The sequence below is a fragment of the Bombina bombina genome, chromosome 4, assembly GCF_027579735.1.
Source record: "Bombina bombina isolate aBomBom1 chromosome 4, aBomBom1.pri, whole genome shotgun sequence".
Classification (NCBI taxonomy): Eukaryota; Metazoa; Chordata; class Amphibia; order Anura; family Bombinatoridae; genus Bombina; species Bombina bombina.
The window spans coordinates 473,955,361-473,979,932 of NC_069502.1; the positions used below are offsets into that span (position 1 = coordinate 473,955,361).

At 34.7% G+C, this 24,572-nt stretch overlaps 1 protein-coding gene across 1 annotated transcript in view; it reads right to left on the reverse strand.

The window, feature by feature from the left end:
- The window catches only part of CSMD1 (CUB and Sushi multiple domains 1), a 3,127,153-nt gene that overhangs the window by 89,029 nt on the left and 3,013,552 nt on the right, over positions 1-24,572 (reverse strand). Inside the window, 4 exon segments of the mRNA XM_053711946.1 lie at positions 1,140-1,313; positions 3,554-3,727; positions 4,239-4,418; positions 10,391-10,567. Of these exon segments, the coding sequence (XP_053567921.1) occupies positions 1,140-1,313; positions 3,554-3,727; positions 4,239-4,418; positions 10,391-10,567 (705 nt within the window).

Below are 24,572 nucleotides of genomic sequence, written 5' to 3' on the forward strand. Positions count from 1 at the left end.
AAACCTTGCAGACCTATAGAAAAGTAAAAATTACTTTATTCAACAAAAGGTTACATATGAGAGTCGAGATTTCAAACATTTTGTCTTGCCAAAAGATCTAAATCCAAAAACCTAGGGATACACTCTATAACGTTGGAAAAACTTATCAATATTTTTCTACAAAACGCCCTGTTAATATGGTAAAATTTCTAGATAACATATTTTAAAATCTTTTCTAAGGATTAAAGTGTGCACTAAAATTCTCTTGGGCCAAACATTCCGCTCTGGAGCAAAGTGATTTAGTTTCATGCATTACTTCCTCTGCAATGGCATGGGAATCAATTTTTAGCACCTAGTGATTGTTGGCAGATTTATTTAGTGAAAAATATAAATAATACTTGAAAAACAACCTTGTGGAAAGAATTAGTTATAATGTTTCATGGTATAGTATAAAAAGACTTGTTGTTAAACAAAAGCGTTCCCCCAATAAAAGATATGTGAACAGTTAAGAATGACAATTCTGAACTTATTTGTTTTGTGAAATTGACAGGTTGGACACGATATGGGGTGGCACTAAAAAATACATTTCTTATGCAGTAATAAATGTGGGCAGCAGACACATTATGTTCACTGCCTGCTTGTCGTGAACAAAGATGGACAGCTCCATATTAGGTCTTGTCCATTTGTGGAATGTTAAATGTGAACTAGAACATTGGAGCTGTACAGCCTTAGCATACTAGTTTAAAATAATTTGAAATAGGATAAAATGGTTACTTTAGTAATTTTTACTTTATCATCAGAGCCTTTTAAATTATGTGGAACAAACTATGGCACATGGAGTTGCTGACACGTACATACTCTCAGTGAATGATTGTGACTAGGATCCAATGTTGGGAAATAGTACATGCCGGCCTTTATTAATTAGAAAATAAGGTAAACACATTTATATTAAAAATGTATTGAAATATTATGCAGGCACCAGACATTATAGTTCACTGCTATGATTCTTTAACTATATTTTAAAAAGTATAACATCATTTTAGTAATTAATACTTAGAAGACATTTTTAACTTTTGCTACTGATTTAAGAATTTTTAGAATGTAGAAATGATCCTAAATATGATAAAAACTTATATTGGGAAAAATGGTAAACTACATACCAATGCATGTTGGCTGAATTCCACTCCAGGTACCATCAGCTTGGCAAATTCTTCTTGAGGAACCAACTAATAGAAATGGTTTTCTACACTGATATGTCACTTCTGATTTATATGTAAAACTTTTTCCACTAAGGCGACCCTCAGCGGGAGTTCCAGGATCTCCACAATATACAGCTGCCAAAAAAAAAAACATTAAATAAAAGTATAAATATTAAAAGTTCTTAAAGGGACACTGTACCCAAATATTTTCTTTCATGATTAAGGTAGAGAATATAATTTTAAACAACATTCCAATTTACTTCTATTACCTAATTTGCTTTATTCTTTAGATATACTTTAATGAAGAAATAGCAATGCACACAGTGAACCAATCACAGGAGGCATTTATGTGCAGCTACCAATCAGCAGCTACTAAGCATATCTAGATATGCTTTTCAGCAAAGAATATCAAGAGAATGAAGCAAAATAGATAATAGAAGTAAAATAGAAAGTTGTTTATAATTGTATGCTCTTTCTAAATCATGAAAGAAAAAATTTGGGTTTCATGTCCCTTTAAGTATGCTGAGTTAGCTATACTATTTTTAAAACAATGATTAACTTTACTAAATAAAAATGTTCATAATTTAGACCAATGGATACATTTTTGAACAGGATACAAATCAATGTATTCTTCTATGTGTGAATAATTGTCTATAATGAAGAACTATTTTTATTTTTTATATAGAGCATTAGTGTATCCATATCCTCATTTATATAGGTACAGTATACAGTATATGTTTGCACTTATATTAGTGAAGTTTTTTTTGCCCTAAGTATCCCAATAATGAGACTAATATAATAATATAATAATATTCATGTTACGAAAATTGTTGCATCTAACTTTTTCAAATACACTTATTAGGCTCATTTCATTGTGGCATACTCAGTATATAACACTTTATCTGCCACATTCCACATGGCATAATTTATTTGTGATATTTCACTGTGGCCCTTTTTCTTGCACATGTCACTATAATACTTTCTCACAGTGCTATACACTTTACCTGGCATTGTCACTGTAACATACTTTATATTTTCAACTCCAGTCCTTAAATGTCACTAACTGGACATATTCTGAAGATTTTCCTGCTGAGTACAGGTGAATCAGTAACAGTGATTGAGCAGCTAACTAGCCAAGGCAAGGAATTAGAATCTAGCCTGTTAGGTGTGCTTTAGCATCGAAGTGAGAAACAATTAATTCAGTTATACATTGAATTTACCTTAGCTGCATCAGTAAAAAGAAATAATGAATAAAAAATTAGAAAGAGGACATCCTCATGAGCAGAGTAGAATAACACAGAGTAAGGTTGAGAAAAGATTTGAGACTACAGTGAGCTTGACACATAGATAGCTTTTGCATAGAGTGTAATAAGGTTCACCTATGAAAATGATGGTATTCCCTGCAATGTAGTGCAGTGCACTCCAAGAATGCACTAAAATAAACAATTTGGATGCAGTACATATCCTGTTGTATCATTCATTGAAGAACAATGTATAGCATATGCAACATTCCATTAGTTACAGACAGATTATATGTGTATACATTTAGGGCCGGATTACAAGTGAAGCACAAATGTTTTCGCGCAAGCGATATTGGGTTTTTGTGAAATAAAAAAGTGTCACAAAAAACATTACAAATCATAATAACCTCTAATAAAAATTATTAAAAAAAAACATTTCACAAAAGAGTTATAAGGTATCAGGTCTCAGGTGTTAGATATATATTTCTTAAGATTGATATGTGTGTGTGTGTGTATATATATATATATATATATATATATATATATACATTATATATATATATATATGTATATGTGTGTGTGTATTTACAGACATATATACACCTATAAACACATTAATACATACGTACACACATATAGACATATAAGTGCATTGGAGCCTTTTGCAGTTAGGTAGATGACTTGCGCATATTAGAAAATGTGATCGGGCTTGCACATATTAGAATATGCAATTATCGGGTTAGCACAAATGAGAATATGCAATCATGTTTGCGTTAGAGTGGGGTGTTTTTTCCTTTTTTTTTTCCATTGACTTATACATGAATGTGCATGCAATATTCTAACTTCAGATTTTAGCTCTTGTCTGCTAGAGCAAAAATGGTTTACTTTCAACTCATAATATGAGCGCAAACAATGTTCATTCTAGAGCAATTAGCGCTCAAGCAGGAACATTAATTAGCGCTACAGTTGTAATCTGGCCCTTAACTAATTATCTGCATAGAATGGGAACATGAAAGTAGTATTGCAAATCAAATCTAATAAACCTTGTAGAATAAGAGTAAAATTAAATCTTTCCTAAGGATCATGCATAGGATATTTTCAATAAAGATAGTTAAATACATCTTCTTAACTTACGCAAACACTGAGGAATTTCTCCTCTCCATACTCCTCTTCCTTCACATGAGAGAATTGTGGGAGTAGATAGCTGGTAGCCTTCTTCACAAGTGTAGCTGACACTGGATCCCCAACTGTAGTCAGATCCTTCTAGTTTTCCTTGGGAAACTTGAGGAGGCTGACCACAATGTATAGCTATTTAAACGTAGATAACAAAGCAATACATTTAAAAAAAATACTAAGAGAGATGGATATGTGGATCGATAGAAATACAGAAGAGATGAAAATTCATATGGAGATTACCTCACCCCCCAAAAATGTCCATAAACAATGCTGTATGGTCCCAGTAGCCAAAATGGAGGGACAAATATATATATATGTTTTTTTATCAAATTAAGTACTATGTATCTCTTGTCAGTAAATTCAATTGGTAAAATTCATTTTCTTTTTCTTAGGTTGCAGATTATCCGACAATTTGTGTACTATCTTGCTTAGATTTCTTACATGGGATCTTTAACTGGCCACAGTCTTTTTGTAGACACAAAAGCATCTCTAAACTATACAACATCTTAAATAAAGTATATAAATATAATCTCTTAAGATAGTCTTTCATTTTGATTACACATTGTGTTATGAACAATTCTGATGGCATTCAATTCTATAAAACTGGCATTAAATAATATATTTGTATAAGTTTTGCACAAACCTTTACATGTAGGTTTGGTGTAGTTCCAAGTGCCATCTTTGTTGCATAACAAAGGACCCGATCCAGAAGGATCTTTAACATATCCAGGATTGCAGTGATAATTGACAGTTTTGTTAAAAGTAAAATCTTTTCCCAGCTGAATACCATTTGCAACTGGCCCTGGATCATCACAAGTAATCACTAAAATAAAAAATAAAAACAAAAAAAGCAGGCATAGTTATACTTAATAAGATGGGATTTTGTTTTCCTAAATTAAGTACAATCTTGAAGCCAGATAAATTTAATTGAAATAGATAAATTAAATAAAACATATAGCAGCCTCCATTGCCTCTAGACTTTCACCAGTTCTTATGTTATTCTAAGGAGCCAATTTAAAGGGACATGAAACCCAAATTTCTTTCATACAAGTGGCGAGAGTCCACGATCCATTACTTCTGGAAATAACTCTTCCCTGCCACTAGGAGGATTCAAATATTCCCAAACCCCAAGAACTATACAAAATCCCTCCCACCTCATCGGTAACTCAGTTTTGTCTTTGCCTCTACTGGAGGAAGGTGAAGAATGAAGATGTGCAGTTTGATTCTTCAGTGAGAGGGATTCTCAGATTGAGCTGAAGCCATGTTTGCTTAGAGAACAATTTTGGTGGAGGGATGTATTGGAGTAGGGGTAGTGGCATATTTTTCACCTGTTAGGGACTTGTCTTTTACCTCCTTTTGTTGGGTCATTGATTATATTTCTATTCCAGATCCTCTAGTAGTAAAGTGCCTATTGGTAACTACTATATTTTTATTTTTTTCAGCATTCTGTATATATATATATATATATATATATATATATATATATATATATATATATATATATATATATATATATATATATATATATATATATATATATATATATATATATAGCGCCTTGGCAGAGTTATATGTATTTTGGTAATTTCCCTTTTTAATTTTTTTAGAAATTTAAGTGTGCATACATTTTTTAATGCTGGCAGGGTTTTCACGTGCATATATTTTTGAACGCATGTCAGATTTTCACATTTTATACATTTTTTGACATGTCGATTTTTAAATGCATGCTGTTTTTATGCTTGTTGGCAATATAGTGCACGTAGTTTTGCACACTTACCCCTTTAAATTATGTTGGGTTTGCTTGTGCTCCCACTATCTGTAGTTCAGATGTTAGAGCTCTGTTTCACAATAAGTTATCCTGGGTGTCTGATTTGCTCATATTTTCTGTTGTTATTTAGCTTTTTTTTTTTTTTTTCCTAAACCTTATTTAGAAACTAAGCCCTCTAAACACTTTCTTATCAGTGTTAAATGTGTTTATTTTAAGCAGGCTAAGGTATTACCTCTGGCATATTTATCCTATATATGTTTAAATGTTTAAATTAATTTTAACCATTCTAATGCTTCTCTTGCTTCTAATGGTGTTACTGCTTTTTTTGTTCATTCCTTACAGGTGAAATCTACAGTTAACTCCTGGGGGCTAGTTTACCAAATGTCGGGCGGACATGATTCGCATACGCTGTCGGCATTTAACATTGCACAAGCTTTTCTTGTGAAATGCTTGTGCAATGGCGCCCCCTGCACATTTGTGGCCGATTGGCCAATAGCAGGGGGGTCAATCATCCCAATCGTATCGGATGATTGCAGTCCATCACCTAAAAGGTGGCGGAGAAGTTAAAAAGCAACGGTCTTATAACCACTGTTTCTTATCTTCTGTTTCCGGCAAGCTGAAAACTACGGGGATAGACAGCAGCATTCACTGCTTATTAAATCTACCCCCTGGAGTTAGGAGTTAAGATCTCTACATTTTCTAATATGTTGGCAGCTATGACACCTTCAATTATGCATAAAAGGTAAGTTCATAATTTTCCTTTTATTAGCTCTGTGACTATAGATGATAATGTTTTCTGTTTATGAATTTGCTGAATCTTCAGGGGGAGAGTTTTTTCTGACAATCAGGGTGTCAACCTCTGCTTATAAATCAGAGACATAATGTTCTCTGTTTAAGGTCGAGCATATTCATTCACTTTTGAAAGAGATATTTTTTATTTTAAAGGTATAGGATTCTAAAGTAGCTGAGGATAAGTCTGTGATTTGTTTAGACTTTATTATCCTATTTTTTAATCCCCTAAGAGTTTTTGTCTGTCCCTGATGTTGTCTCTAAGAATGTTTCTTAAGAATGGGCTAAGCCCGGTGTTCCCTTTAATCCTTCAGCAAGGTTTAAGTATATGTATCCTTTTGCGACTACTAATATTGAACTTTGTGTAACTGTTCCTAAGGTTGATGGGGTTATTTTTCTACTGTAGCTGTGTGTACTTCTATCCTTTTGGAAGATACTTCATTTTTTTAGACCCTTTAGATTGGAAGTTAGAATGCTTCAATAGAAAGGTTTTTCAGCAAGGTTGTATTTTTAGGCCAGCAGTTTTTTTCTGATGTGGCTGCTGCCTCTTCTATTTGGTTTAATTGTCTTTCTAAGCAATTTTCTGATTATTTCTGCTAGTTAAGCTTTTCTGAGCTTTTTGGAATTGTTCAAATGTGCTAATGCTTTAATTTGTGTTGCTGTTATTGACATCATTTAGTTTAATTCTAAGAATATGTATTTAATAGTACTCTCTATAAAGACTTTATGGTTAAATTTTAACTTGCTGATATGGTTTCCACATTCAGGTTTTTATCTCTCTCTTTTAAGGGAAATATGTTGTTTGATTCTGTTTTTTGTTTTTTAAATCAAGCTTTATTCAACACTTTATCATACAAATAATCAAAAAAGAAGAATTGCAACAACAACAACAAAAAAGAAAAATAGGTAAATAAACAGCACAAACCACAAGAAGCCAGGTTTCGACTCTGGTATCCACAAGATATCTTGTCTCATATTTAGAATGTTAAAGTTCATATCAGTCCACAAAAGACCCTGTAAGTTCCATGAGATCTGCCACCATCATCTAGTAAATACTTCTTAACAAGAATAGTGCATGTTAATTAAAGTTATAAAGTGTATATAAAGCCTTTTTATGCTGGTTTGGTTTCTTATCTGTAATGTGTCTTTAGGCTATGAAGCTTTATCATCCTCAGGACAGGAGTACAGAGGCTAATCTAGTGCTTTAAATAGTTTTCACCCTTTTTATCAGAACAGGAAACAGATGTCAAATTCCTTCTTTCAGAAACAGGGTTCATTTGGCTCTGCCTGTACGTCTAGTTCAATCTGGATCTGGAACAAGTCTAAGTAGTCCAGAAAATCTACTCCATTATCCAAGTCTGCTTGAAGGAATGGCTCCCGATCCAGAGGCTCTGGTAAGGTACAGGTTAGTTACCTGTATAGTTTCTCATGGTAATTAAATATGTTTCAGAACTAGGCCTTCTAGAGGTCGATGTTCCTAAGATCCTGTAAAGGTACAGGCATTTTTTCAGTCAAGTTGTGGCTTTTGGTCAATGGCAGTGATTGTTCATGTTCCTTAGTTGGAACAAGGGTGGGATTTTATTCAAATCTCATTATTGTTACAGAGTAGGGAGGATTTTTTAGATCAGCTTTGATTCTCTAAGTTTTTTTATTGCATGGAGATATACATGTTAGTTCTTAGACAGAGAGGTTTTCTCTGAGACTTTAATATAGGCCTGTAAGCCTGTGACTAGGAAGATTTATCATAAGATCTGGAAGGCCTTTATTTTTTCTCCTGCATTATTTTAGAATTCCTTGGGTTTTCCTACTTTTGCAGGGTGGTTTAGATAAGAATTTATCTGCCAGCTATTTGAAAGGTCAGATTTCTGCTCTTTCTTTTTTATTCCCCTAGAAGAGTGGTCATTAACCTTGGCTCTCCAGAGGTTTTGAAATTAGATTTCCCACGATGCTCAGTCAGCTTAAACTGTTTGAGCATCATGGGAAACGTAGTTCCAAAACCTCTGGAGAGCCAAGGTTGCTCGCCCCTGCCCTAGAAAATTGTTAAACTTTGATATTTATGGTTCTGTTCTAGCTTTGGCTAGAATTTACCCTGTTCTTAAACCAATCTCTCTTTTTTTTAAAGTTTTGCTCTCTTTTGGCTATCTCTTCTGCTAGAAGAGTCTCTTAGTTGCCTGCTCTTTACTGTGATTAATCTTATCTTTTATGAGGATGAGTCAGTTTTGTGGACTGTGTTAGACTTTTTTTCATAAAGTTGTGTCTTTGAATTATATAAGATGAGAATTTCTAGTCCTTTTTTTATGTCTCAATTCTTGAATTTTTCAGAGAAGCTTCATCATATATTTGACGTTGTAAGAACCTTGAGTATTATAAGGATAACCATTTTTCTGTTCCAGAAAGGGTCAGAAAGCTTCTGTCGTTTCTTTGGCTTCTTTTTGGTTGATACTTTTGGTGAAAAAAGGGTGAGTCAGCCTTTTTTTTGCCCAATCTGTCGGATCAAATTTCCACTTTTTGGATTTTTCAGAATGAGGCTTCTGTTGACTAATTTTGCAAGGTAGCTTCTTGGTCATTTTTGCATACTTTTGCTAAATTCTATCATTCTGATGGGTTTGGTTTTTTTTTGTTTCTTCTGATGCAGCCATCAGTCAGTTCTCTCAGGATAAATATGATTTTGCCTGTCGATTTTAATTGCTGATTACCCTGTTTTTTCTCTGGATTCTATTTGGGTTGTAGATTTTGTTTAAGATTTTATATATAAAAAAATAATCTTTTTTTTCCACCCTTATTTTTCACACAACTTGGGTATTAGTTCCTAGGAGTAATGGATGATGGACTCTCAGCACATGTAAGAAAACATCATTTATAATTACCTAAGAAATTAATTTATGTCATGGTGGTGAGAGTCCACGAGACCCCAACCTTTTTTTTGGTATTGGTTTATTTTTGCACACATTTTTCCCCTGTCCCAATTTTTTGCTCTTATTTCTGTTCCTACCTCTTTTGCTTGTCTATAAGTCCGACTGTGTTACCAGTGAGGTGGGAGGGGTTTTATAGAGCTCTTGGGGTTTGGGAATTTTTACTTCCTCCTAGTGGCAGGGAAGAGGATTAATGGATCATGGACTCTCCCCACCATGAAATAAATTAATTTATCAGGTAAGCATAAATTATGTTGTTGTTTTTTTTTCTTTCTTGGTTCAGACAAAGGGCTCTATTTATCAAGGTCTGGCGGACCTGATCCGACAGTGCGGATCAGGTCCGCCAGATCTCGCTGAATACAGCGAGCAATACGCTCGCCGTATTCAGCAAAGTTGCCCCCCTGCAGACTCGCGGCCAATCGGCCACCAGCAGGGGGGTGTCAATCAACCCGATCGTACTCAATCGGGTGGATTTCTGGCGATGTGTGTCCGCCTGCTCAGAGCAGGTGGACAGGTTATGGAGCAGCGGTCTTTGTGACCACTGCTTCATAACTACTGTTTCTGGCGAGCCTGCAGGCTTGCCAGAAACACGGGGCATCAAGCTCCATTTGGAGCTTCATACATATGCCCCATAGTATCCTATTTTAAACAACTTTACAGTTTGCTCCCATTACCTAATTTGCTTTGTTGTCTTGGTATCCTTTGTTAAAAAGCATACCTTGGTAGGAACAAGAGCAGTGCACCACTGGGAGCTGGTTGCTGATTGCATATTTTCACTTGCTCACCCAGTGTGTTCAACTAGCTGCCAGTAGTGCATTGCTTCTCTTTCAACACACAATACCAATGTCAATTTGAAAGTTGTTTAAAATTGTATATGCTCTATTTGAATCATGATAGGAAAAAAATGGGGTTTCACGTACCTCTACATTCTTTAGTATATATGCTCAATAGACATGTAATTTATAAACAGTTGCTGTATCTTTGCCAAAATTAGACATAGTTCACACTTGGGCCATTGTAATAATTTATACTAAACATACTGGACATTTTACCTTCACTGAACATTATCCTTGGAGAGAGAGACTGATAACCCAATGACTAGTTTATCATAATACTGATAGGCAATAGTACTAGGTATATGTTTAAGTTAATGAACAAAAGGTTAAGACTTTCTGCAATACTGGGTCAGGGTAAGAAGAACAAATAAAAGAAAACAAAGCAAAGGTAAAGAAAAAAAAAGAAAGAAAATCGATAGTCATTTTCAGTACAAACGGAATGCCAATTGACACTCTTCTAATTTATCTTGACAGTGGGCTGATTTCTGACCTGTGCAATCTGGAGCACTGCCAGTCCAAGTTCCATTGGCAGTACAATGACGAGTAGTTAACCCTGATGTCTTGTAACCTTCCCAACAGGCATAGATGACAGAACTAGAAAAAAGGATCCCATCACTGTAAATTATCATGCCATTGGCTGGAGTTCCAGGATTTCCACAGGATACCGCTGTCAAGAGGAGGATAATACAATCAGCAAATCCATACAGAAATGACAAAAAGTATTAGTGCAAAATGACTGATTTTAAATGGCATTAGGATATATGAATAGATCTATAAATACAGTATCTTTATGTTAATAAAAAAAGGTGAAAGCATGCATTTTCTCTAAATACATTTGTTGTAATAATGTAAGAGAATACGTTATAACAAACATTAACACTGTTAATTAACTGAAGTAAAACTGTATATTCAATGATATATTGTAAAATTATTTTCCAATAGCTGAAATAAGCATTTTCTTGCACAATTGTAAAACATCAAGAGGGCCCCACATGGCGTGGTAATATTTCAATAAAATATATATATAACTGGTCCACGCAGTTTACTCACAAGCAAGTTGGCACTAAATAAAGATCAATGCATACAGGCTGGCTGGTATTCACAGTCGCCAGATGAATTACTCTCTTGTGGAACAACTGCTTTTCAAAGGATTCATTCAAGAGTACAAAACAGAGTTTCCAAATTCACATAAAAACATGTTAAATTTATTGTAACAAAGTTGCTAAAACAAATTCTGCAACGCGTGTCTCAGGCATACTGTTGCAGAAAACAAAACACTTTTTTATATGTCATAAAGATCAATTAGTTACCCTAGCAACCATATTATTTACAAATGTCTTTTTGCACTCAAATATGATGTGCTAAATATATCTAGAATAAAATCACATTGCAATGCAATAGATACATAATCTCAATAAAATACAATCTACTACAACTATTATGTTCAATGGATACACATATCTGGTCAATAAAAAAACATATATATATAAAAAAAAGTTATATAGAAAAACAGTTATAATCTCCCAAAAATTTGTTATCGCATTGCAATGTCAATCAAAGCCCCCCCAAAGCAACCGCCTCTATTGTTGATATAAATGTAGCTTTACCTGAAGGCTCGCCGGAAACAGAAGTTATGAAACAACGGTCTAAAGACTGCTACTCCATAACTTGTTCACCTGCTCTGAGGCTGCAGGCAAAAATCAACCCGATCAAATACGATCGGGTTGATTGACACCCCCTGCTAGCGGCCGATTGGCCGTGAATCTGCAGGGGGTGGCATTGCACCAGCAGTTTACAAGAACTGCTGGTGCAATGATACATTGTATCGTGTCCACTAGCACATTAATAATTATACCCCTGCGTGTGAAACTGATATTGTGCTTCACATAACCTGGTTAAATGATGAAAATAAGTTTCTCAAGATAACTGGAGAGAAATAAATGAATTCTTCTCTCAAAAGATATTTAAAAAATATCACAGATCTATGTAAAATAAAATAAATACCGAAAACTCTAAAGGCAAAACCTGTATACTATACTCACTAAATAAAATCAAATGTAAATGTGTAAATGTGATTGATGTATGTAATGAAACTTGCTTGTCCTCTCATATATATATTTTATTGAAGTGGCATCAAGCTATGTGGCACCCTCTTGATGTTTTACAGATGTACACATTTTGGGTTTCCTGACCTGCCTTACCTGTGAAGAGAAGACAGCCTATGGACTGATACATTGGGGTAGATTTATCAAGCAGCAGATGCTGCAATCTACCCCCAAAGTTTCAGGTCTGCCTGAAACCTAAGTTAAGAAGCAGCAGGATGATTGACACCCCCTGTTAATTGTCCGTGAATGTGCAGGGGGCAGCATTGCACCAGAAATGTGCAATGTTAAATTTGCTGATCCAAACACCCAATAATTTATAAATGAAAATCATGGAAATTGTCAGGGGTGCCTAAACTTTTGCATACAACTGTGTGTGTATATATATATATATATATATATATAATATATATATATATATATATATATATATATATATATATATATATATATATATATATATATATATATAATTATCAACTATAGTAATTAGAGTTAACAAAATCTGCATGGATGTCAGGGACGGACTGGGAAATCAGACAGGCCTTGGAAATTTGTATGGCCTGGCCCAGCCCTGTACTCTGGGCTCAGCCCCGCCCTCCCTTCCGGCTTATGGCCTAATCCGGCCCTGTCCCTGACTGTTTAGTCGTCGCTCTTTTTATGGCTGACACCCTCATATCAGCTCCCTCGCTGTGTCTCTGATATTTCCAGGTCTATATAAACAGTGGATTCTTCAGCTGGCTTCCCTGGGACAGGGTAGTATAAAACAAAAACACTCTAGTGTAATAAAGCATTGTGTAAATATAAAATGTGTCATTGGAATTTATTAAAAACTCTGCTGCTAAAGTTGTTAAAAATAAGACTAAAAACTATCCTGATTTAGCAGTGCAGATAGCAGAGGGCAGTAGGAAATATCTTGCCGGTTCTACCAGACATACCAGCTGTCTAGCTACTGCAGATTACCATCTGGGAGACTGTCACAAGTAGCATCCAAGTGGCTCAGCCTCTGTCTTTTCTGCCAGACCAACGGTACCCAAGCTTCTTCTAGCCCGGCTTCATGCAGCATGCTAAGCTAAGTTTCGGGGACTTGGCATACGCATGGGCATTGCGTAATGACGTGACATCACCACTGACACCACCGCCAGCACAAGGCGGCTGCTGCTTTTGGGGAAGTAGTCACTGGGTGGGAGGGTGCTGCAGATTCACTAATCCCAGACATCCATGGCACATCAAGAGCCGCCCCTGAGTCTGTGTGTGTGTAGTGCTGCTTATGGCTAGCCTCTGACTGCTGCTGCTCTCCCGTGACAACTGTGCTGCTAAGTTGCTATTTGCTTCTCACTCTCTCCACTGCAGCTGAGCAGCCTCTGCCAGCCAGCAGCCTACCGGGATTTTTCCCAGTATCCCGGCAGCCCAATCCGGCCCTGATGGATGTTTTATTTTATTATTGAATTTAAATTATAACCTTAAAGCAAAACAAAGAAATGTCATATAATTTTTTGCTATCATATTTATTACAAGTAGCTCATCGGGTTAGTGCAACTAAAGACCTAGGGGCTGATTTATCATGTCACGAATAGGGCCAAATACCCCTGTTTCTGTGCGAGCCTTTAGGCTTGCTGGAAACAGGAGTTAAGAAGCAGCATATACAATCGGGTTGATTGACAACCCCTGCTAGCGGCTGATTGGCCACAAATATGCAGGGGGCGGCAGTGTATGCATTTATCGATGTCTGGCGGACTATCAGCGTAGAAAGCGTGCAAGAACCACTTGTATTTTGGCTTTTTATGTTCAATTAAAATGTAAGTTAATTCCTTTCAGACTCTTATGCAGAAATATTTATGTGAAAAAAACAACAATTTAACTAACTTGGCTAATAAAGATATACCCAGGGATTAAAGAAAATAGTTTCAGATAGTAATATCTTAAATTATCTTATGCAGATTTTTTTTAATATCAACATAATCTCTTCACTATAAAATATTCAACAAAAGCAATTGTTAGTTGTGATTTAAGCAGTTTGATCTACTTGCTCAGCAAGTTAGATATAGATCTGGCTAGCTAGGGAATTTGTCAGTACAGTTGGATAGCACAATTAGTAATGCATTACAAAGTGAATGATATCTCTGTAAAACAAGCCATACAAACTCATATCTAAGTGTTAATCATTATTCTTATATAATTATCCAGAGATTTTGCTTCAAGGAACAATGTTTACCTCTTGTTTTTGATTGTACAGAAAAAATAGGTTACTTAAATAAACAGTGCAATTGAAGCTGCTTATTTAATCTTACCTATTGTGTGAATTTAAAGGGTATTTCAAATGTTATTTTCCATGCTGAATTTAAAAAGGACTTTTTAAAATGTATTTCTGAAAGTGTCTTTTTAAGTTTGTTAGCAAGATTGGAGTTGGAACTGTGGGAGTTATGCTTACAAATCAGTGAGAAATCATTCTCTAGTTATGGGTTGTGCACTTAAATGCACTTCCTGTTAGTTTTAAAATCAGTTGACAATATTAAAGGGATAGAAAGGTAAAAAATGAAATGTGTATAGGAGCATTTCAATTTGAAACAGAATCTTATCTTTTTAAAAAAACTTCCATTAGCAAAATTGCTTCTAATAAAAGTTATTACTTTTATTAATTGGCATAGGAGTATATCCTGCGAGGGTCTGTGCACCAGTATTTAAACACTATGGGCTAGATTACAAGTGGAGTGCTAATTTATTGCGCATCTGCAAACGGGCAAGTTTGCCCGTTTGCGGGCATGCAATAAATAACAAGCCATTACAAGTGGCTGGTTATTGCTACTGCCAGCTCGTGGTAGCAATTAGCGCTTATAAAATTAACCAGAGATCAGATCTCTGGTTTATTTTATAAATATGCCCAAAATACAGGTTAGCGCACTTGAGAATATGCAATCGGGTTTGCGTGCAAGTAGGTTGTTAGGTTTTTTTCAGCTTTTTTTGCTCAATTGATTTCTATAGGAGAATAGGTAATCATGAATGCGATATTGTAAGTTTGTCTTTTTAAGGTCATTGAGTTAGCCTGCAAAAGATTATTTCAAGCGCAGTTAATGCTCGAGCAGTAGTGTTAAATAGCTGTTGGGTAATTAAGTAAAATGCTTCCAAAAAACAAAGAAATTCTGTAAATGTATTTAGTTATTTAGTTCTCTGAAGCCTGAGGAAACAGACAGAGATCTGAGAAACTAGTTGCTTGTTTATCCGTTGTTACGGTCACATTTGTGACATTTTATATTGTATTTTACTGCACCATTAAACTATGGTATTTTAACTCTTTGCTGAGAGCCTGAGCTTGATTGAAATCTACCCTGGAGTGATTTGTTGCACTGCCTTGGTCAGTGATCTGGGACACTGTGAACTCCCAGTCTGCCTCTATAAGCACAACAGAGTGCTGCTTTACTTGTGAGTATAAAATCTGTATTCACCTATTTTTACATTTGTCCAAACTGTATCACACGAGGAGGCGCCCTTGTCTTTGTGATTTTCTTTGCACAGAGAGAGTATTTACCCAGACTGGTTTTGTGACAAGGAGCTGACTTCTGGATCTAAGGGAGAATCTTATATATGTGCTAACCAGGAGGACTAATAAACCTCTGAAGTGCCCTCCTAATCTTGGGACTGTCTGAGCATCAATATCATATACAGATAGGAACTTATTAGAGACTTAATACTATTTATTTATTATATATTGTTTTAAGCTACATTTTCTGTTTATATTGATCTCATCACATCACATTTGATGAGAGTCCATGTCTCATTTTTTCTGTAATTGTCATTATTATTTTGTCTTTATACATTATTATCTGATCATTTTATATTATTTTTAAGTTTTTATTGTATTTACTATACTTCAGTATTATCCTACAGATTGTTTTATATATTTATTCTAGCGCCCCCTAGAGTTACGCTTGCATAGTGTAACAGGTATTTCTATATATATATATATATATATATATATATATATATATATATATATATATATATATATATATATATATATATATATAAATTTCAGGTCCTAACCTACTAGCCAGGCCAAAAATGTTACTCACCACTTTTGATCCCACCCATCACCCGCCCATTCTGCGCCCACTGCATACACATGTCGTGCCCACTACTCCACCCCTCTTTGAATATGTTTAGCCATTGCAATGCACCTTCTTGTGCAGTAACTTTTATTTTTGTTTTATTTAATACCTTAACAAATAATTACATACACACATATTTACATACACACCTATTTACATAGACACACATATATACATACAGACATATTTACACACACATACACGCTTATTTACATACACACATACATATTTACACATACACACATAAATATTTACACACACATACATACACGCTTATTTACATACACACATACATATTTACACATACACACATAAATATTTACACACACATACATACACGCTTATTTACATACACACATACATATTTACACATACACACATAAATATTTACACGCACATACATACACACTTATTTACATACACACATACATATTTACACATACACACACATACATATTTACACACACACATACCTATTTACATACACACATTCATACACACCAATTTACATACACAGATACATATATATATATATATATATATATATATATATATATATATATATATATATATATATATATATATGTATATATATATATATATATATATATATATATATATACATACACACATGTATACACATTTTTACACACATACATATTTACATACATACTTATTTACATACACACATATTTTTACACACACATACACACTATTTACATACACATACATACATACATACAGGCCTATTTACACACACACACATACATACATATTTACACACACATAAATACATATTTATACACACATAAATACATATTTATACACACATACATACATATTTACACACATACATACATATTTACACACATACATACACACTTAATTACATACACACATAAATATGTACACATACACACACATTTTTTAATACACACATACACACCTAACTGCTGGGACTGTAAAATAAAAAAAGAGTCCATAGCAGTGCTTAAGGGCAATGCCCATCCAAATGCCCTTTTCAGGGCAATGGGGAGCTTAGGTTTTTTTTGTTAGCTTTTTATTTGGGGGGTTGGTTGTGTGGGTGGTTGGTTTTACTGTTGGGTGGTTGTTTGTATTTTTTTATTTGCAGGTAAAAGAGCTGATTACTTTGGGGCAATGCCCTCAAAAGGTCCTTTTAAGGGCTATTTGTATTTTATTGTAGGCTAGGGTTTTTTTTATTTTGGGGGGGCTTTTTTATTTTCATAGGGCCCTTAGAATAGTTGTAATTAGTTTAAAGGTTTGATCATTTCTTTTTTATTTTTTGTAACTTTGTAATTTTTTAGTGTAGATGTCAATTATTTAAGTAGGGTTAGGTGTTTAAATATATAATATATTTAAAGGGACACTCAGGTTAAATTAAATTTTCATGATTCAGATACAGCATGTAATTTTAAAGAACTTTCCAATTGACTTCCATTAAAAAAATTGTGCACAGTCTTTTATATTTACAATTTTTGAGTCACCAGATTCTACTGAGCATGTGCAAGAATTCACAGACTATACGTATATGCATTTCTGATTGGCTGATTGCTATCACATGGTACAAGGGGAGTGGAAATATACATTACTGAAATTTGTTATAAAAAAATCTACTACTCATTTGAAGTTCAGACTAAGTGCTATTGCATTGTCTTGTTATCTTGCATTTGTTGATCATGCAAATCTAATGTGTTGACTGGTCCTTTAATTTAATTAGTAGTTTTATGTAATTTTAGTTTAAAAGTTAGGTTAGATTAATTTTTATTTTAATATAGTTTAATGTAATTTTAGTTTAAAAGTTAGGTTGGATTAATCATTAATTTAATATAGTTTAATGTCATTTAGTATAATAGTTAGGGTAGATTAATTAATAGTTTAATATAGTTTAATTTAAATCTAAAGGTAAGTTTAAATTTATTATAAGATAGGGGTGAGTTAATATTTATGTAAGGTTAGCGGGTTGTTAAGTTTAGGGGTTAATAGTTTAATTTAGTTTATGGCGATGTGGGGGCTGTTGGTTTAAGGGTTAATAGGTTTAGTAAGTGCTAGTGATGTGAAAGGCCAGGGGTTTAGGTAATAAAGAACAACGCCTCCTTAAAATGGAAGCAGAACTTATTTATCAAATGGATACTCTCTATCCCTCAGGATTGAACTCAGAGCTAGATATTAAACCTTTCCTGTAGATTCCCCAATACAATCCAAACACTCTGACAGCTGTGCTGCAAATAGCAAAAATAATCTATTCAATCCTTTTTAAGTATTTTAATTAATATACACAGAGATTACGAGTTTTGGGGTAACAGGGTGTGTTGCTAACGAGCATTTTTTTTCAATGGTCCCTTAAGACAACACTGATATTATGGGTTTTTTTTAAACCTGGCGTTAACCACAAAAAGGTGAGCGTAGAGCAAAATTTTGCTCCACATCTCACCTCAATACCATCGTTGCTTACGGTAGCGGTGAGCTGGTAAAAACGTGCTCATGCACAATTTCCTGATAGGAAACAATGGGGCAGATTCAGCTGATAAAAAAACCTAACACCTGCAAAAAAGCAGCGTTCAGCTCCTAACGCAGCCCCATTGATTCCTATGGGGAAATAAAAGTTATGTCTACACCTAACACCCTAACATGAACCCAAAGTCTAAACACCCCTAATCTTACACTTATTAACCCCTAATCTGCCGCCCCCGACATTGCTGACACCTGCATTATATTATTAACCCCTAATCTGCTGCTCCGGACACTGCCGCCACCTACATTAGCCCTATGAACCCCTAATCTGCTGCCCCCAACATCGCCAACACCTACATTATATTTATTAACCCCTAATCTGCCTCCCCCCAATGTCGCTGCAATCTACCTACATTTATTAACCCCTAATCTGCCACCCCCATCGTCGCCGCTACTATATTAAATTTATTAACCCCTAAACCTAAGTCTAAACCTAAGTCTAACACCCCCCTAACTTAAATATAATTTAAATAAAACGAAATAAAATTACTACAATTAAATAAATTAATCCTATTTAAAACTAAATGTTTACCTATAAAATAAACTCTAAGCTAGCTACAATATAACTAAGTTATATTTGTCTCTAGCTTAGGGTTTATATTTATTTTACAGGCAACTTTGTATCTATTTTAACTAGGTACAATAGTTATTAACTATTTAATAACTATCTAGTTAAAATAAGGACACATTTACCTGTAAAATAAATCCTAACCTAAATTACAATTACACCTAACACTACACTATAATTAAATTAATTGCATGAACTAACTACAATTAAATTAAATAAACTTAAGTACAAAAAAAACAAACACTAAATTACAGAAAATAAAAAAATAATTACAAGAATTTTAAATTAATTACACCTAATCTAATCCCCCTAATAAAATAAAAAAGCCCCCCAAAATAATAAAATTCCCTACCCTATACTAAATTACAAATAGCCCATCCGGAGCAGGAGTGGGTCCATCTTCAATCCAGCCGACGCGGAGCATCCTCTTCAAACGAAGTCCAAACGAAGAATGAAGGTTCCTTTAAATTACGTCATCCAAGATGGCGTCCCTTGAATTCCGATTGACTGATAGGATTCTATCAGCCAATCGGAATAAAGGTAGGAAAAATCCTATTGGCTGATGCAATAAGACAATAGAATTGAGCATGCATTCTATTGGCTGATTGGAACAGTCAATTGAATGCGAGCTCAATCCTATAGGCTGATAGGATCAGCCAATAGGATTGAACTTCAATCCTATTGGCTGATTGCATCAGCCAATAGGATTTTTCCTACCTTAATTCCGATTGGCTGATAGAATCCTATCAGCCAATCGGAATTCAAGGGACGCCATCTTGGATGACGTAATTTAAAGGAACCTTCAGTCTTCACTTGGACTTCGTTTGAAGAGGATGCTCCGTGTCGGCTGGATTGAAGGTGGACCCGCTCCGCTCCTGATGGATGATGATAGAAGATGCCGTCTGGATGAAGCCTTCTGCCCATCTGGAGGTCCTCTTCTGCCCGGATCGGATGAAGACTTCTGCCCCTCTGGATGTCCACTTGTGCCCGGCTGGGTGAAGACATCTCAAGGTAGGGTGATCTACAAGGGGGTAGTGTTAGGTTTTATTAAGGGGGATTGAGTGGGTTTTAGAGTAGGGTTGGGTGTGTGGGTGGTGAATTTTAATGTGGGGGGGTATTGTATTTTTTTTTTACAGGTAAAAGAGCTGATTACTTTGGGGCAATGCCCCGCAAAAAGCCCTTTTAAGGGTTATTTGTAATTTAGTATAGGGTAGGGATTTTTATTATTCTGGGGGGCTTTTTTATTTTATTAAGGGGATTAGAGTAGGTGTAATTAGTTTTAAAAAAAATTCTGTAATTTAGTGTTTGTTGTTTTTCTTACTTTATTTTATTTTATTTTATTGTAATTAATTGTAGGTAGTTTAGGTAATTAATTTAATGATAGTGTAGTGTTAGGTGTAATTGTAACTTAGGTTAGGATTTATTTTACATGTAAATTTGTCTTTATTTTAGCTAGGTAGTTATTAAATAGTTAATAACTATTTAATAACTATTGTACCTAGTTAAAATAAATACAAAGTTGCCTGTAAAATAAAAATAAACCCTTAGATAGCTACAATGTAACTATTAGTTATATTGTAGCTATCTTAGGGTTTATTTTACAGGTAAGTATTTAGTTTTAAATAGGAATAATTTATTTAATTGTAATAACTTTATTTAGATTATTTTAAATTATATTTAAGTTAGGGGGGGTTAGGTTTAGACTTAAGTTTAGGGGTTCATACCTTTAATATAGTAGCGGCGATGTTGTGGTGGCAGATTAGAGGTTAATAAATGTAGATAGGTGTCGGCGATGTTAGGGACAGCAGATTAGGGGTTAATAAAATGTAACTAGTGTTTGCAAGACGGAGTGCGGCGGTTTAGGGGTTAATATATTTATTAAAATGCCGGCGATGTCCGGTCGGCAGATTAGGGGTTAAACTTTTAATTTAAGTGTTTCCGATGTGGGGGGACACTGGTTTAGGGGTTAATAGGTAGTTTATGGGTGTTAGTGTACTTTTTAGCACTTTAGTTAAGAGTTTTATGTTACGGCGTTAGCCCATAAAACTCTTAAATACTGACTTTTAAATGCGGTAGGAGTCTTGACAGGAGAGGGTCTACTGCTCACTTCTTCCAAGATTCGTAAAACTGGTGTTATCATGCAAGTCCCATTGCAAAGATAGGATACGCAATTTACATAAGGGGATTTGCGGTAAGCTCGAGTCGCGGAAGAAAAGTGAGCAGCCTGACTCGTAATACCAGCGGGCGTTAAAAAGCAGCATTGGGACCTCTCAACGCTGCTTTTTAAGGCTAACGCAAGACTCGTAATCTCGCCGATAGAAAGGCTATCTTTTAGTGAACAAATTCTCAGCCTAGTACAATAAGTTAAAATGATCTTTTTGACACATCGTTATTTTGACATACCTTTGGGTATATAAAGTGAATGGTCGTTACATATAATTTGTCTATTAAACTCCCTTTCTAAAACTAGAATTTAAAAATATAAATATCTAATATGCCTCATGAGTAATATTTTTAATAAAAACAAAAAAGACCCTATGTTATCTTAAATAATATAAATTTTATTTAGATATTTTTTAGCCTTTCCTCTTTGGAAATTAATTGTGGTTAAAATTATTTTATCTAAGTCACATAAACTTTTCTTGGAGACTGATAATTATCTCTGATAAATAATGGTAATACTGAATGCATGAACAATGTTGTGATAAACTTGGGTTTTTGAAATTACCACCTTTAATTCAGCCCCATCAGCAACTCTCAATTCCACCTTTAATTTTAATTCACAACCACCAATCAGAACAAATGGAGGTCTATTTAAAATGGACATTGCACTATGGAGGAATATAAGTCTTGATAAAGCCCAGTGTAGGGCGAAATGCATAGACATTCTATCTGACTAGGAATCATCCTGTCACTGCTTTTCTCTAGCAGGCCTTCTTGGTCTGCATCTAAAGACAAGACATCACCCTGTTGGAAACTGAGGAAGTGATTTGCCCCAATCCAGTGGGTTTGCTAGTTCAAGTATTTATGCACCTCATTCACAGAGACTCTTGTTAAGCTGTAGCGCTACAGTTGTTCCATTATCTGGTTCAAGAATTGGACTACACCTCTGACGTGATGTAATCCATGTCACGTGATCCACACTTAGGAGTCATCACAGGATATCCTCTTGGACGCGGACAGAGCCGCTGAGAGGAACCACAGTCCGGATTACATCTTCATGCTCTGATCCAGAGTATCAGGTACTTTGAACTTTGCTGTGACTTTTACCTATGCGCTATAGAGCACTTTTTTCTCCCTCTGATTTCGGTGGTTGTTTGAAGGTGCTGCCTATCATTTTAATCAAATTTGTTTTCACTAGTTCATAATTAGAATCCCCAGCCCGGGTACTCTCATTTTATAATATTTTATTGTTTTTTACCTTATAAGGGAGACGTCCCTTCTTTGTTACTATAGTTTTTTTATTATTATATTGAAACTGTATAGGTCTCACTTATACAATACTTATATTTTTATGTGTGCGTTACATTGCAATTTAACATAGTTATTAATGTATTAAATAGCTTATCCGTGCAGTTTGCGCTATCTCTTCTTTTTGTTTTTGTTTTTCTGCATTTTTAAGGTCAGGCATTGATGATGTTGTACAAGAAGGTCTGGTTTGCTATTGGCATTTCAATTCATCCCAAAATTATTCAATAGGGTTAAGGTATATGCAGACCACTCTAGTTGCTCCACACCAAACTCATCAAACCATGTCTTCGTGGACCTCACTTTTTGCACAGGGGTACAGTCATGCTAGAATAGGAAAGAGCCTACCCCAAACTGTTGCCACAAAGTTGGAAGTACCTAATTGTCAAAAATATCTTTATATTATTTAGCATTATGCTGAGCTTTCACTGGAAATAAAGAGCCTTGTACAAACCCTAAAAAAAAACTGTCTCAGACAATTATCCCTCCTCAACCATAGTATACACAATGGGCTCCATTTAAGAAGCTTTGAAAGTATATTCAGGATGCCTGCAGTGCCAGGCTCGCATGAGCAAGCCTACAGACTGCTGCTTTTTAACCTATACTCCATCTATAGAGTGGTGTTTTTCAATCCCCCCGTACTTCTCTGACTGGGAGATTAACAGCTTTGCACACAAGGCGACGTTGGCAATATAAAATTCGGGCAGCATATTGAACTCTCCTAGCAGTGATGCCAGGCAGAAATGTCTGCCCATGTCCATCTTCAGGTTAATAAATCTAGCCCTATTCATTCTGGTAGGTGGCATTTTCCTGGAATTCCAGAGACAGTGTGCAATGCACTACTCGAGTCGACTCTTTCTATTGTGTATGTTGATGTGAGGCTTGTGTACAGCTGTTCAGCAATGGAAGCCCATTTCATTCAGCTTCTGACACACAGTTTTTGTGCTGATATTGCTTCCAGAGGCAGTTTGGAAATCTGTAATGAGTGATTCAACAGATTATTTTGGATTTTTAAAAACTATACACTTCAGTCCTCGCTCTGTGAGTTCATGTGGTCTTTCACGTTACAATAATAGCACCAAAAGTTGACTAGGGCAGATCTAGTAACGCTAACATTTCAGAAAATGAGAATGGGCACTGAACACATTTTTTCAAACTTTGGAAAAACATCAGAGGATATACAGAATCTGAATAACATGCTGCAATCAGACTGGAATGTTCTATTATATAAATCAACCATTGTATAAAAAGGTGGTACAACTAAGAATAGAGATAAAGACTTTGGTTTATATCATTTTTAAAATATTGTGTTAATTTGTCATTTACATTTTATCAATACATTTAAGACACTTTACAATAAGGGGCCTGAGGGAATTTTCTAAAAAAAATGTCCCAAAAATGAATGATATAAATAAATATAAGATATATAAAATAAAATGCTTTCCTAGAGATAACTGATTAACAAGACCAGTATAATTAAATCTGTAAATGATTTAGTTAAATTGTAATACTTTTATTGGTTAAATAACATCAATGTTTACAAGTGAATACTTAAGTTATAAAAACAGATAGAAAGTTGAAAACTAAGGATTTTAAACAAGTAGCTAACATAAATATTGTAGAAGCAGCCCCCATGATGTGTCAAATAAATAGCACAGAGCAAATTCTAACCCATAGAACATTGAAAACAAATATATAGTATAGCTTTATTTATAAAAAAAAAAAAAAAAATATTTACAAGGCAAAAATGTATAACTATTCATAAATAATAGTGCATACTTTGTCTAGGATTAATGGAGATGCCAATATTTTGTGTCTTGGGTTTGAATTCCAGGATAGTAGCTTTGTGTCCAGCCCAAAGCATGTGTATTCCTTTTCCAGAAAAGATTGGCTCTG